General features: G+C 46.5%; 1 protein-coding gene across 2 annotated transcripts in view; it reads left to right on the top strand.

Moving 5' to 3' along the window:
* Window positions 1–14,850, top strand: part of SNX25 (sorting nexin 25) — a 112,749-nt gene that overhangs the window by 64,676 nt on the left and 33,223 nt on the right. For both annotated transcript variants that reach the window (XM_080661551.1, XM_080661550.1), the window contains one exon: window positions 6,768–6,838. In XM_080661551.1, the coding sequence (XP_080517677.1) occupies window positions 6,768–6,838 (71 nt within the window). The remainder of the gene's footprint in view (window positions 1–6,767; window positions 6,839–14,850) is intronic.

The raw sequence follows: 14,850 nt of genomic DNA on the forward strand, positions 1-14,850 counted from the left end.
GGGCCCGCAGTCCCAGCATGTACAGTGACAGGGAATCGAACTGTGACCTCTTTATTCATAGGTCAGTGCTCAAACTCTGAGCCACACCAGCAGGGCAGTTTCGCCTTTCCTGAGGTTAACTAAAGGACACCAGCTAGCCAGCATGACAAAGCTTTGGTTGCTTCTGGAACATGTAATTTCTGTAGTCTCTGGGATCTAGAAAATGAATATATGGTAATGTTATTTTAGGGAGATTAAAAGATATAAACAAGATTAAGAAAATAGCAATCAGTTGTCACAAGCAGATGAAAACTGTTAATACTTGGTATATGTATTTCCAGGTTACTTTCTGTACATATAACATGAATTGTGTGTATACATACGTTCAGGACACCTCAGGTTGCTCCGGCCCAGAACTGTCTGATTGGTATGGCTGGAGTATATAGCTGTATATCGAGAGAGCATACAGACATGTGCAGATGAAGGTTTCCTCTGCCCTCGAGGTGGCGGGGAGGCCTGGAGGCCTGTGCCCCAGTGTTCTGGCCACATAGTGTTACCATCTGCCGTGGGTGCACAGTGGGAAAGGTGCGAGGCATGCCTGTCTTCCTGTGGAAGCCGCTCCCTCCTGCACTAGTAAAGTGGAAAGCAGGTGTGAAGCCCCGTGAGGGGGATGGACCTCACTCCTCCGAGTCCTAATTGAAAAGATCTGCCCTGCTGGTGCTCCTGCTCCCTGGCCCTGACGCCATGAAACATACCTCCTGAGGGGACCGCTCGGAACCTTGAGGTCCTCAGTAGTACTCACCTAGAAACCAGGCACTCTGCTTTGTTCATAAGACTGGTGAAGATTAAAAACTTGAGCCTGGCCAGCATGGCTCAGTGGTTGAGCATCAACCTATGAGCCAGGACCGTGGTCGGCAAACTGCGGCTCGCGAGCCACATACGGCTCTTTGGCCCCTTGAGTGTGGCTCTTCCACAAAATACCATGGCCTGGGCGAGTCTATTTTGAAGAAGTGGTGTTAGAAGAAGTTTAAGTTTAAAAAATTTGGCTCTCAAAAGAAATTTCAGTCGTTGTACTGTTGATATTTGGCTCTGTTGACTAATGAGTTTGCCGACCACTGAGCCAGGAGGTCATGGTTTGATTCCCGGTCAGGGCACATGCCCGGGTTGTGGGCCTCAGGCTTGATCCTTAGTGTGAGGCGTGCCGAGGCAACCGATCAATAATTCTCTCTCATCATTGCTGTTTCTCTCTCTCTCTCTCCCTCTCCCTTCCTCTCTGAAATCAAGAAAAAAATATATTTAAAAAAAATGTGATGACACCCAGTGTTGGCAGGGTGTAGGAAAACACAATGTCATGCTGGGAGGAGGATAATTATCTTTTTTTGTCACACAGTTTTAGAATATGAAAAACAGGTCACAAAATATGCATTCTTTTTGATAGTTATAATAATAATTTATATGAAGGAAATAATCATGAATGTGTGAAAGATTTCTCTAAGACTATTTCTTGCAATTTTATTTAAAATAGAGAAAAGCTTGAAATAACCAAAGTGCCTAACAATAAGGGTTGAGTAAAAAAAAAAAATTCTTGGATCAGGTATATAATGGGTTGCCATGTAATAATGGTTTAATAATAGTGGAAGATAGTTACTATAAATTACTAAATTAAAAGGCTCTAAGGCAGTATTTATAGCAGAAATCCAGTCTTATAAAATAGGAAAATATCATATTTGCCTAGAAAAAAGGTTATAAAGATATACCAAATGTTGTGATTAACTATGAATATTGTGTTTTGTGTATTTTCTAATGTTCTTTAATGAACATATGTTCTTTAGAGAAAGTAGAAATTGGCTCAGCCTGGGCAAGTACAGTCTGCCCATCCATTCATCAGGCTGGGGTAACAGCTACTAAAGGCAGCTCCAAAGCTAACTGGAAACAATCTCCTTCCAAGAACACGCGGCAGCCGTAACATGTACGTGTTAGAGTGACTCCCTCGTGTGAGTGAGTGAGTGACTACTTTCTTGTTCACTGAGAAACTGCGCTCTCTCAAATCTTGCCTGGACTGTTAAAAACTGTGCTGTTTGAGATTCTCAGTAAGAATGGTGCATCCTGCTCGTGCCAGGAGGATTTCAGTCACTTCGACACAGAGAAGCAGCCTCATTCAGCACCCATAAGTCATGCTGCAGATAAGGGGTTTCTGGGCTCAGCATTCCACGTCTACCTGAACTGCAGTTTCCAAGTCAATAGGAGCCTGGATCCACCTGGAAGTGACCTCTTTACACAGCCCTGCGTCCAGCCTATCCCCTGCTGCTGCACTTAAATCCCACCCACACGCCATCCTTTCCCAGAACCCTGCAGGAACTCTACAGACGCCCCGTGATTCCTCTTGCCCAGTGCAGTGGGTCAGTAGGCCTGATTTTGTTGGACTACAGTGACCCTGGTGGTCTTAGATTGATTAGCTGAGACACTCCTATAGTCAGGAAAAAAGTAAGGCTACTTACAAAAGTTTTATGAATGTTTAACAAGCACACACATACCATCCCCCTAAACAGTGCGCATCTAAAGAGTCAGTAGCAGGTTAAGGAACGATAGCTATAGTTAACATTTATTGGACTCTCACTGTGGGGCAGGCACTATTCCAACTGTTTTAAAGGTGTTATCTCATTTCCTCTTCATAGCAACCCTATCAGGAAAAACTGTTACTCCCCTTTTACAGATGAGGACTCCCGAGTTTTAGAGAGCTTAAGTAACTTTCCCAGGGTGACACAGTGAGTGTTGGGAGCAGGATTTGAACACAGGCCATTTGGTACCAGAACTCATATTCTTAACTACTCTGAGACACTTCCTGAGTTGGGAAACAGCTTCAGCTTAGCTGTATTTCTTCTCACCCACATTAATTGAAGTTCCTCTAATGAAAATATTACCTCTAGACTAGTACAAAGTAGCCTGTGGCAACTTGAAAACATTAATGTTTTTAATTTTTTCTTAAATGTGTATATGTATGGTATTCTAATTTACAATATGTCCTTACTAATCTACACTAATAAAAGAGAAACATGCAAATTAACCATCACTCCACTACACCCACAAGCCACACCCACCAGCCAATCAGGAGCAAGTATGCAAATTAACCCAACCAAGATGGCAGCTGGCCATGGAGCGAGCAGGAGGCTTGGATTTCCCCAGCGATGGAGGAAGCCAAACGTCCTGGCCAGCCCTGGCCTCCACCAAGGCTACAAAGTTTCAATTATAGAAGATAAATAAATCTCAGATACCAGGGCCTCCACTTGGGTCACCAGGGGGCGTGGCCGGCCTGCAAACCACCACAGGCCCCTCACCCAGGCCACCCCACGCCCCAAGGGAACCCCCACCCTGATCCAGGACACCCTTCAGGGAAAACCAGCTGGCCCCCACCCATGCACCAGGCCTCTATCCTATCTAATAAGAGTAATATGCAGATTGACCATCACTCCAACACACAAGATGGCTGCCCCCATGTGGTCAAAGATCCTGCCCCCATGTGGACACAAGATGGCCGCCACAAGATGGCCAGCAGGAGAGGACATTTGGGAGGGACCAGGCCTGCAAGGGAGGGCAGTTGTGGGTGATCAAGTTTGCAGGGGAGGGCAGTTAGGGGTGACCAGGCCTGCAGAGGAGGGAAGTTGGGGGCGACCGGGCCTGCAGGGAAGGGCAGTTGGGGGGGGACCCAGGCCTGCAGGGGAGGGCAGTTAGGGGTGACCAGACCTGCAGGGGAGGGCAGTTAGGGGCAATCAGGCTGGCAGGGGAGCAGTTAGGCATCAATCAGGCTGGCAGGGGAGTGGTTAGGGGGTGGTCAGGCTGGCAGGCAGAAGCGGTTAGGGGCAATCAGGAAGGCAGGCAGGCGAGCAGTTGGGAGCCAGCAGTCCTGGATTGTGAGAGGGATGTCCGACTGCCCGTTTAGGCCCTATCCCACCAGGATCGGGCCTAAACGGGCAGTCGGACATCCCTCAAGGGGTCCCAGATTGGAGAGGGTGCAGGCTGGGCTGAGGGACACCACCTCCCCCAGTGCATGAATTTTGTGCACCGGGTCTCTAGTTTTAATATTTAAAAAAGTATTTAAAACCATTTACCATACTGTACACCTGAGACTAGGATTTGTCCAGCCTTTGATGTTGGTAGGACATTCCAGCATGTGTGCCCAAGATGGCTCTAAAGCAATATATTTTTTAAAAATGTGTAAGGTGTGCCTAATGAAATAAGTAGACTGTTTTTGTTTTTTAATTTGGCTTGAAACCAGTTCTAGTAATTCCAGATCTGTTCTGAACAGTTGACAGTAGTTTAAATAGCTTTGTTGAGAATGAGAAAGTCACTCATTTCCTATTTTGCCCTTTGGTTTCAAGTGAAAGTGAATTCTACAAATTCATTAATCATGTTCAAACGCCTACTGTGCACAAAGCACAGTGTGAGGAGGGTCTGGTGTGTGTAAAGATGAATTGGTTGTGGATCCTTGAATTCTTTCACCTGCCAGCAAGATCCTAATAGTCCAGCATAGAGATCCACGTGGGTATAAATAGTTAAATATGAAGCAAGATATTAGGGCCAGAAGTGGAGAGTGAAGAGCTAAAGAAGTGGGTAGGAGCAAATATTTCATCCTGTAGAAGACAGGAATCTAGGAAGCTTCAGAGAGGAATGGCCATGGACTGAGTATTTAAGGTCAAATAAGATTTCAACAGCTAAGGGGAGGGTTATGCCGGGATAATTACAGCACCAGATTATGAGGGTTAAATGAGATAATGTAAATGAAAGTATCTAAACAGGTACCTGGTACCTAATGAGAAGAATCTGTAAATGTTAGCTGGTATTACCTAATAATGTTATGGATTCATTTTAAAAAATTAACTCTTTCCTCAAATGGTGTATATTATTTTTCATGTATCACTGATGACTCATTTGTTCCAGAGCACGAATCACTAAGAATATCAAAAGAACAGATTGTTCAGAATACTATGTGTACCTGTTAAGTGTTACAGATGCTAACCCTTATTAATTTAGCTCATTGTTTTAGTCAGTTTAGACTGCTATAGCAAAAATACCATAGAGTGAGTGGCTTAAGCAAGGAGCATTTATTTCTCACAGTTCTGGAAGCTGGGAAGGCTAAGATCAAGGGGCCGGCAGATTGGGTGTCTGGGGAAGGCCCACTTTCTGGTTTATAGATGGTGGTCTTCTCACTGTAGTCTCACTTGGTGGAAAGTGAGCTCTCTGGGGTCTCTTTTATAAGGGCACTCGTCTCATTTATGCGGACACCACCCTCATGACCTAATTATCTCCCAGAGGTTCCAACTCCAAATAGCATTTCAGTGGAGATAGGATTCAACACATGAATTTTGGGGGAACACAAACATTGAGTCCAGAGCACTCACTGCTATTGACCGAGTGCTTACCATATGTTTAGCTCCAGGCTTGGTCCTGTAAGAGAATACAATACACAATTCGTCTTCAGAGGTTCGTGATAAAGTTGGAGAGAAAAAAGGTAGCATATCTTTATTACACACAAAGCCACAATTTTGTCTTAGGCTCAGATGTATTACCATTTTTTAAAGAAGTATTAGGCCCAGAAGTGAAAAGGACTGGGCACGCCCATTTTCTTCATTCACAGCTCTGTTTGTGAAAATGTGACTCTTTAAATCGGCAATATAAAATAATGCCTAAATAGGTACTATTATAGAGCAGAAGTAAGTTAGGACTTCAGAGAAGAGAAATACTCATGTGAATTAGGGGGTTGGGGAACATTCGAGAGAAGAAGGACTATGTGTAGGATCTGGATAGGTGGACAAGTAGGGAGCTGGTTTCCAGAAGGAAACGGCATGAGCAAAAGCCGGGAAAAGGATCTAGTTTGAGGAGGGCTGCATGGGACTATTCTGCTGAAGCCCAGGTGTATAGCGAGGAGAAAAAAGGTGGGTTGGATAAGGGGGCCATTGTCAAGAGCAGAGGGAATGATAGTACCCACAGAATAGCCCTAGAACTTGAGTTCAAAAAGCCCACCTGAATATGCTCAACATAGCCACAACTCTAGGGGTGTACTCAACACTTAAAAGTAAACTTGTATTTTTCCTGAGAAAAGGTGTTCTCAGTCACACGTACACATACCTGGTGGTGTCAGCTTTGCACATTAGAATGACCTGGGGAGCGGAAACAATGTGGACACGTGGTCCCACTGCAGGTGGGTCGGAAGTTCTCTTCCCAGTGAGAAGCAGTGAGGGCAGTGGCACTGGAGGGCAGAGGACAGCTGTGAGTGAAGTTGGTGGGACAGCATCGTCTGATAGAACTGGCTGTAGTGATGGGAATGTTCATAGGCTGTCCAGTATACAAGCCCCGCATGCCTATGGAGCACTTGAAATGTGGCTAATGCAACCAAGGAACTCGATTTTTGATTTAATTAATCTAAATAGCCACCTAGAATAAGATAATTCTTCACCTTAGCTCATGCCCTCCTTATAGAACAGTGCGGGTTCAGGAGGAAGAATCAACAGGCTCTGTCACCAATGCGGGAGACGTTGAGTATAACCTCAGATTTCTCTCTGGGTGGGGGGAGCAAGTCCATCATTCTGACGTCGGGGTCTCGGAGACCTCTAGCTCATGGCATCGCACCCGGTTTGGTGTAGGTGCTCAGTCCCTGTCGGAGGGTTTTCATGAGACATGGGCAGGATTCACACCATGTCATGTCTGATTAGTACAGACACAGTTTACAGTATCCCCGAGAATGGCATTTTCTTCCTATTCAACCTTTTCTCTCTCTCTCTCTTTTAAACCAGGTATCAGATTGTAGTGGAAATAATTCAGGCAACGACCATTAGCAGCTTTCCGCAGCTGAAGAGGCAGAAGGGTAAGCACCAGTTTGTTTTCTTCAGTTACCTGGGCTGACGGCCTGTCCCTGGTCTGCCCTCTCCCCTCAGGGCTTCGCCACGTCCCAGCATTCCTCTGGCTAACACTTAAATAGTTTAACTTCTTACAGTAATAGCGTAGCAGCATTAGCAAAAGTAAGTGTAATTTAATCTTAACAGAAACCTTTGTATTTCTGAGTTCCTTTATAAAATTTATTCATCTGTGGTCATAATTCTTAAAAGATTAAATTTACGGGGCACATAGTGATTTTGTTCTGTTTTTAAACTAAACATGACTTCATACTTTTTGTCACCCAGTAAAATTTAATCTTAATGTTAATTCATATTCCTGTCTTGAAACATAATCTTGATCATTTAAATGACTCCAGTGAGTTGCTGCTTCATAATTTACTTAACCTTCTCCTTTGGTTTAGCATTTGAATTGTGAATACCTGCTGTCCCCCTTCTACTCTTGTAGATTTTTTAAAGAAATGGGTTTTATGCTGTTTTTATTTTCCCTGTTTGTTTTGTTTAAAATGAAGAGGTCGTTACCCAGGCATGGTACTGAGGAGTAACTGAGGTGTGGCGATGGCTCTCCGCCCTGTGGTTTGCCTGGTGCTGGCCTAGTCCCTTCTCATACATGCGGCTGAAGGACATGTTGCTGTCTGAATGCAGAGCAGGTTTGGTTCGTAGCTGAGAGGCAGCAGACACTGCCGTCCTGTCCGCTAGACTTGACGCAGCTGTTTCCAGGCGTCCCCAGCTCCCAGCGGAGAGCAGAGCGCAAGGAAGAGTGGGCCAGACACGAGAAACGCAGAGGCCAAAGGGAGCTGGGGTTAAGGACTTTGCCTTGTCTCTGAGTCACTGGCAGAAGGTGGGAGCCGTGTGAAAAGGAAATGAAGATCTAGACCAGCCTTGGGCAAACTACGGCCCGCGGGCCGGATCCGGCTGTTCTATTCGGTTCTCTTGCTCTCCCCTCTGCTCCTTTACTTTGAATTTATATTAGTTCACACAAACACTCCATCCATGCTTTTGTTCCGGCTCTCCGGTCCAGTTTAAGAACCCATTGTGGCCCTTGAGTCAAAAAGTTTGCCCACCCCTGATCTAGACTATGGAGAGATAATTCTTAATAAGATAATTCTTCACCTTAGCCCAGTAAGGAAGATGGGGCAAACCCGTTCATTCAGAAATGTTTCCTGAACACTAACAAGGTGACTATGACCCAGTAGTGAACAAACAAAACAGCATTCATGGAGTACAAAAGTAGGAGGTGGTGCGGTGTCTAGGTGAGGTATTGCTCCCTAGGACTTGGACAATGGTAGTGAAAAGGAAGGGCCTGATAAGGAAGATTATGAAGGAGAAATAGCCTCTTTGGTAAATGATTGATGTGGGGAAGAATCAGATGAGGACAGTACAGTGCTGACTTCACAGATAAGGAAGTGGCTCCCAGAGAAATTCAGTTAAGGAGTCTGAGCTCGTAACTTCCAGTCTGCAGCTGTTTCTGTCCTGCCCCGTGGCTGCAGGCTGGTGAGATGAAGTTTGGGGTGTAGAAGCAAAAGTGCTAGCACAGGAGTTAGGAGACCTTCACGTGAGCTTCCCCTGCTAGCGTCCCAGTGAAACCTGGACAGTCCTTTCATTTCTCTGGACTCCAGTTTTCAGTCTAGATTGAGTGCTCCAGGTGGTCATAAAGGGTTTCTCACCAGGAAGTGAAGACCCTGAGACTCAGAGAAGTGGGGGCTGGTTCAGGGGGAGAGAGCTCTCTGGGTTGGGCCTCTGGATTTGCCACCACGGAGGATGGAGAAGTGCCTGTTTGGCATTTCTAAGCTGGGATTCGGCTGTGGAGAGAGAGCAACCCTGAGAGAAAAACTTGGAAGTTGCCAATATAGAGATAAGAGTTAATGATCTTCGATTTCTGCTGTCTCCAAGTCCAGTATCTTTGCAAAGCTGATGCTCTGTTCCCCACTATTAGAGGAGAACAATGTATTAACCGTCTGACATGACTTCCCTGATTCATAATACCACCTGCTGCCTCACTGTTATTAAAATGTGTGTACATACTTTTTATAAAAAAAGATCAAATTTGGCATTTCCCATTGTCTTTTTAGTTGAATATCTATAAACTGGTCCAGCTACCCATTATGCCTCATGGCTTCTTAAATTGATCTTTAATTTATTTCAAGCTAAACATGTGTGTTTTCCCCCTGTAGAAATCATTAAGGAACATTTGAATTTTAGCATTAACGGCTCCCCAAAATATATTTGTTGAGTTGTTTTTGGAAATCTTTGCATTTTAGAGACTGAAAATATCATCAGACAAAAGAGCCTCAGTCTGCATGTTAACCTCTTGCCACAAGCCCCACCTGCCTGCGTTGCTCTCCTGAAACCTGGGAGATAGGCCGGGTCGTGATCATTCGCATCTCAGTGACCGCGTAGTGATGCTGTGTGCACTGTTGCAAGCAGTGTCATTTCCAATGTCGTTTCTCCTTATTTCCACATTCTCTGTGACTAGGAAACTGAAGAGGTTTAAAAAAGAATGAACAGATGGGACCTCCTGAGAGTATTTAGGTTTCAACCTGGAGATGGGAACTTTACTTATGAATGTGGTGTATATATATGCTATAAATACAGTTTTGTTGCTGCATTAAAGATGTTTCTGACATGTCTTTTTCAATCATAATCATTGATGACTAAGAAATGATGAAAATACTTTGAAGACTTAAAAGAAATGCCAGATAACAGGCTGGGAGGAATTTCCTGACTGTGTCCCCTCTGAGACTTTGAGGAAGTAGCCAGCTCATCTACCCAGGGTCAGGGGAGGTGGGGTTGTGATCAGAGAAGAGACATTTGAGATAAAATGCAAAGGAAAAGTAGGACTTCTCTAGGCAGAGTGATATAGAGAATAGGGTAGCGTTCCAGGAAGAAGAAACAGAACGTGCAAAGAACAGGAGGTGGGAGGAACAACCGGGGTGCGCTGAGAAAAAAGAAAAGTCACGTGGCTGGAGTGACTTCCAGAGAGGGAGTGGAATGGCAGGAGCACTTGAGGCCTCTTAGGGTCCTCGTGTCAGTGGAGAATGTGCTCTGGAAGATATCTGAGTCACCAGAAGTAGGTCTTTAGTCATCCAGCAAACGTAGCCACTATGTGTAGGTACAGCTGTGCAGTGAATAAAACTGTCCCGGACCTTTAGGAGATCACAGTCTGATGAGGAGACAGGCAGACACACACATAAATTACAGTTTGGTAATGCAGCGAGAGTGGCACGTTCAGGATTCAGTAGTGGTGCGGGTGTGTGGGGCAGCGGCCCCGCCGGAACAGAGGTGGGGAAAGGCTGTCCCTGGAGAGTAACTGAGTGGACTCAGAAGGGTGGAGTGGCCCTCGTTCCCTCTGGGCTGGCCCGGTGGGTGTGGGTGGTGGGTACATGTGCACAGATGAAGAAGGCAGTTGAGGACCAGCCTCCTGTGCTTGGGTTGTGTCAGGTGAGACGCTGAGCTGCTTCTTGGCGTGTAATGGAGAGATGAGGCTTGAAAGGCTATCCTGAGGTGTTTGGACTTGATCCTGGACAGCCGTGGTTCTCAAACATAGCGTGCACCAGAGTCTCGTGGAGGGCTGGTTAAAATGCACACCGCTGGTCCCACCCAGCATGCACCGTTCTGTGGACCTGAACGGCCCCGAGAGTGTGCGTCACTCCCCGTCCCCCAGCGATGCTGGGGCCGCTCACCCTGGAACCACACTCTGATGCAGAGCCATTGATGTGTCCAGGTTTGTGCCTCAGTGCCACTCTCCAGCTTTTTGTTTATAATGACAACAGCCAGCATCGTTGAGAAATGGTCTGTTACAGTAACTGGCTGCTATGGTCTGAAGGTTTGTGTTTTCCCAAAGGTCATGTGTTGAAATTCTGACATCCAAACATGATGGTAGTAGGAGGCGAGGCTTTTGGGAGGTGCTGACGTCATGGGGTGGAGCCCTCGTGGGTGGGGTTAGTGCTCTGTTACAATAAGAGTCCCCAGAGGGACCCTAACTTCTCCACATGTTGAGGACACAGCAAGAAGGTGGCCATCTGCTACCGCTTCCAGGAGGGCCCTCACCAGAACCCGCGCACGCTGGCACCCTCGTCTCGCATTCTCAGCCTCCAGGACTGTGAGGAATAGCCGCCCAGTCTGTGGGGTTTGGCTGTAGTCTCCTGAACGGACTAAAACACTGGCCAAGTGTAGGAATTCTAGTGGTAAAGGGACATATGCTAAATTTCCCCTGCATTGTGCTATGAATAAGCCCAGTATTTCAGCTTCTTTAAAGCTTCCTTTTCTGCTCTTCTGAATCCCGAAATGTTATCAAGAATAGTTAAGGTGATTCAGAGTAATATTTATCCAGCTGACTACAGCAAGGGACATGCTGCGATTTGAGGCTGCTCGAGACTGCTGTTATAAATAGTACACCCTTGGGAGTGCTGCGGGAGAGGTTGGATGGGGGAGGCTTTGGCAAAATTGTGCATCTTCTTTTCTGTAGGGTATACGTAAACAGTGTTGGGATCGACTATAGTAGGGCTGTAGAAGAACTTTGGAATATATCAAAGGTGTATATTTATAATTTTATATATACACACACACAGTTACTCGCTAGTAAGAACCGTAATGCTTTCCATCAGGAATTATTTTTATAAAGATAACTAGAGGCCCGACGCACAAAGATCCATGCAAGAATAGGCCTTCCTTCCCCCGGCTGCTGGCACTGGCTTCCCTCCGGCACCTGGGACCCGGGCTGCTTTGTTCTGGCCGCCGCCAGGCACCCAGGACCCGGGCTGCTCTGCTTCGGCCGCCGCCAGGCATCTGGGACCTGGGCTGCTTTGTTCTGGCCGCCGCCAGGCACCCAGGACCCGGGCTGCTTCTCTCTGGCTGCTGCTGCCAGGCACCCAGGACCCGGGCTGCTTCGCTCGGGCCGCCGCTGCCACCCACCGACCCAGGCTGAGGTGGTCAATGCCACCTCATGGCGACCGGTCGTTTGGTCGTTTTGGTCGTGATGCCTCTTGGCCTTTTATTATTATGATACGTAGCGTCATTGTCTGATTTGGGATTTAAAGGCGTCCTTGCCTGAAAGAAGGGAGCTAATCGCCTCAGGGTCCTTTCTAATGCTTTGATGTGATCTGACTTTATGCCATTGCAATAATTCGATACAAATAGTTCCTAATTTATTTTTTTAAATTTTAATTTATTGATTTGAGAGAGAGAGAAACATTGACTTGTTCTACCCATTTATGTATTCATTCACTGGATGTGCCCTGACCGGGAATCGAACCTGCAACCTTGGCTTCAACCAACTGTGTTTCTAATTTATGAATGACCTAACCTTGCAAAACTCCGCAGGCTGGTTTCCTGCCACTGCTATAGGGGCCCTCGCCAGCATTTCTTCCTGTCTGGCCCTCACACTGTGAGAACTGCCACCTCCAGTACCTGATGTCCCTTCCACTATCCTACTTTGCCCCTCATTCTCTCCCTTGGGGGACTCAGGGCACTTCTGTTAAATTCTCTACAGTCTCGTAATTTTATAGGCAACTCTACTGTCAGCTCAGTCCCCCAGGAAAACTTTAGTCATCACAGATTCTAACACCTGCATTTATACAAATAAAGCTCAGGTCCTGAGATGTTCAGCACTATACTGTGTGACTAGAAACTACCAGTTAGGCCACACGTAGATCTGGGTCTCGAACCCAGGTCTCCCGATTTTCAGTCCTGAACTCTTCCCACCACACTGCTCATTCACACAGCAGATGTCACGAGAGCCATACTCAAAGCTGACAGGTTACATGGGCCAGATCAGATCTGCTCAGCTTGTTCTCGTTTGGGAGCCGGGCTCCCCTGGTAATTTGATGTGTGGGAAAGAGCATTGCGAACATGTCGGGGGGCCTTGACCAGAGGCAGTGCTAGATAGAGGTGAAGGAAGGAAGGAATAGGAGGTGTGCTGTCAGACCCCTGACCTGCCGTGCAGGACTGGTGCCCTGTGGTTTTTCCCATCATAACGTGAGTGGTTCTGCCATCCACTGCTGCTGTCCTTTTTCCTTATCCCTCAGATGTACTTTCCACAGACGTGCAGTGACACTTAGGAAATTTCAAATGTTTGGTGTGGTAAGAATCCCCTTTTTTCTTAAAAAAAAAAAAACAACCTGCCGGCCTCAAGTTAAGAAGCAAGGGAAATCTTTTTTTCCTTCCTGGCCAGCCGTGGAGGTGATCTTCAGGTAACTTTGAAGAAGTGTGACGATTAGTAACTACTGAGAATTGCTGTCAAGAGGTCAAGCCCGTTTGTCATCTAGAAACTGGCCTGGTGCCTAAGTCAATACACACCTGTTTCCTGCGCCCTCCTCTCTTCGGGCTTTGTTAGAATTTCTACCTGTATGTTAACCTGTCAGCATGGATACAGGCGAGGAGTGGAGGCTCCTGTAGGGAGGAAGTCCCCTAAGTCCTTCCTGATTGCCTGGGGTGTGAGAGGACCCTGCGTCCCGTGGCCTGTGTCCTTCCGCACCACAGAGGTTGTGCCTCCCTGTTAGCACTTCTCAGTGGTGTGAGGTACTGTATTAAGAGACATGGTTGGTTGTCACATCTGGGAGAAAGGATGCTACTGGCACCTAGTGGTAGAGGCCAGGGATGCTGCTACACATCCTGCAGTGCACAGGACAGCCCCTGCAACAGAGTTAACCAGCCCCACAGGTCGGCAGTGCTCCCTGGGGTTGAGAAACCCTGCTGTGTCAGCAAGTGAATTCCTCACCCAGCCCGAGGAGGTGCTCTTGTTAGGATATGCCTTGGAATCTGAGAGGTGTTATAAGAAAAGAGAAATACTTTGCTGTTGACATTTTTTAATACCTGAAAAATATAGGGGTGGCATTTCCATCCACGTATACTTGTGCTATTTCTGGAGTCGCTGGTTTGCATTGTAAGTTACTTCACCCTCCTTTGCCTCATTAGAGATAGTACCTAACAGTTGTGCCCTGGTGTTTTTGTCTCGCTGCAAGCCTTCCACTTGCTTAAGGAAGAACTGCATCATGGGTAGAAGGTGCTACAACAGGCAGCTCTATGCTATTGGTCACAGGTCTGCTGGGATGCCCTTATAGCCAATGTCTATAGCAGGGTTACCCTAATGTCTAATCCAAGTATCCTTTGCAGCAAATGAACCCAATTGAATCCATTTCCTTTTGCTTTGACCTCAGTAGAATCTAGACAATCTAAGAGAAAAAAACAGTAAAATTTATAATTAACTAGAAGCCCAGTGCACAGATTTGTGCACCGGCAGGGTCCCTTGGCTTGGCCTGCACCCTCTTGCAATCCAGGACCCCTTGGGGGATGTCAGAGAGCCAGTTTTGGCCTGATCCCCACAGGCCAGGCCAAGGGACCCCACCAGTGCACGAATCCGTGCACCGGGCCTCTAGTATGCATATAAGATCTTTGGTTAATCTCTTCCTGCCCTCCCCCCTCTCCTTTCCTCTGAGATTCATCAGTCTGTTCCATGTTTCCATGCCTGTGTGTTGAGTGTCTGCCCCCTTGGTGGTCAGTGCGCGTCATAGCTGCCGGTCGGAAGGTTGAACAGTTGCTTAGGTTTTTATATGTATAGATAGCTTTAGAATATTGTATCACTTGTGTGTTCATCTTGGCACCAATTAGAGAGCCACTGCCATCCAGTTTCACCTGCCACTGTGTACCGTCTCGGCCTTCTTTTGAAAGCTAGATTCAGTGTTGTATGGTTGATCATTTTTTCACATTGCACCATGTAACCTAAGGCCTCACAGAGAAATAGCCATATAAATCTGTCTGGAGCCAGCCGAGCCACACTGGTCACCACATATCCACTTGTCTATACATTTCTTGTCTTGAATATTTCTTGGCTAAATGGGTTTTCAGGTCACAAAGACATGTATTCATTTGCATCAAAAGGATTTTTGCACGGCAGGCACATGGGCTACACGAGGCCATGTTAGCCATTTAGCCTTGAACATGGCATTAATGTTCTGAGGCAAAAATAAACAGAATTTTGTAAGCA

This window comes from Plecotus auritus (genome assembly GCF_963455305.1).
Source record: "Plecotus auritus genome assembly, chromosome: 3".
Taxonomy (NCBI): Eukaryota; Metazoa; Chordata; class Mammalia; order Chiroptera; family Vespertilionidae; genus Plecotus; species Plecotus auritus.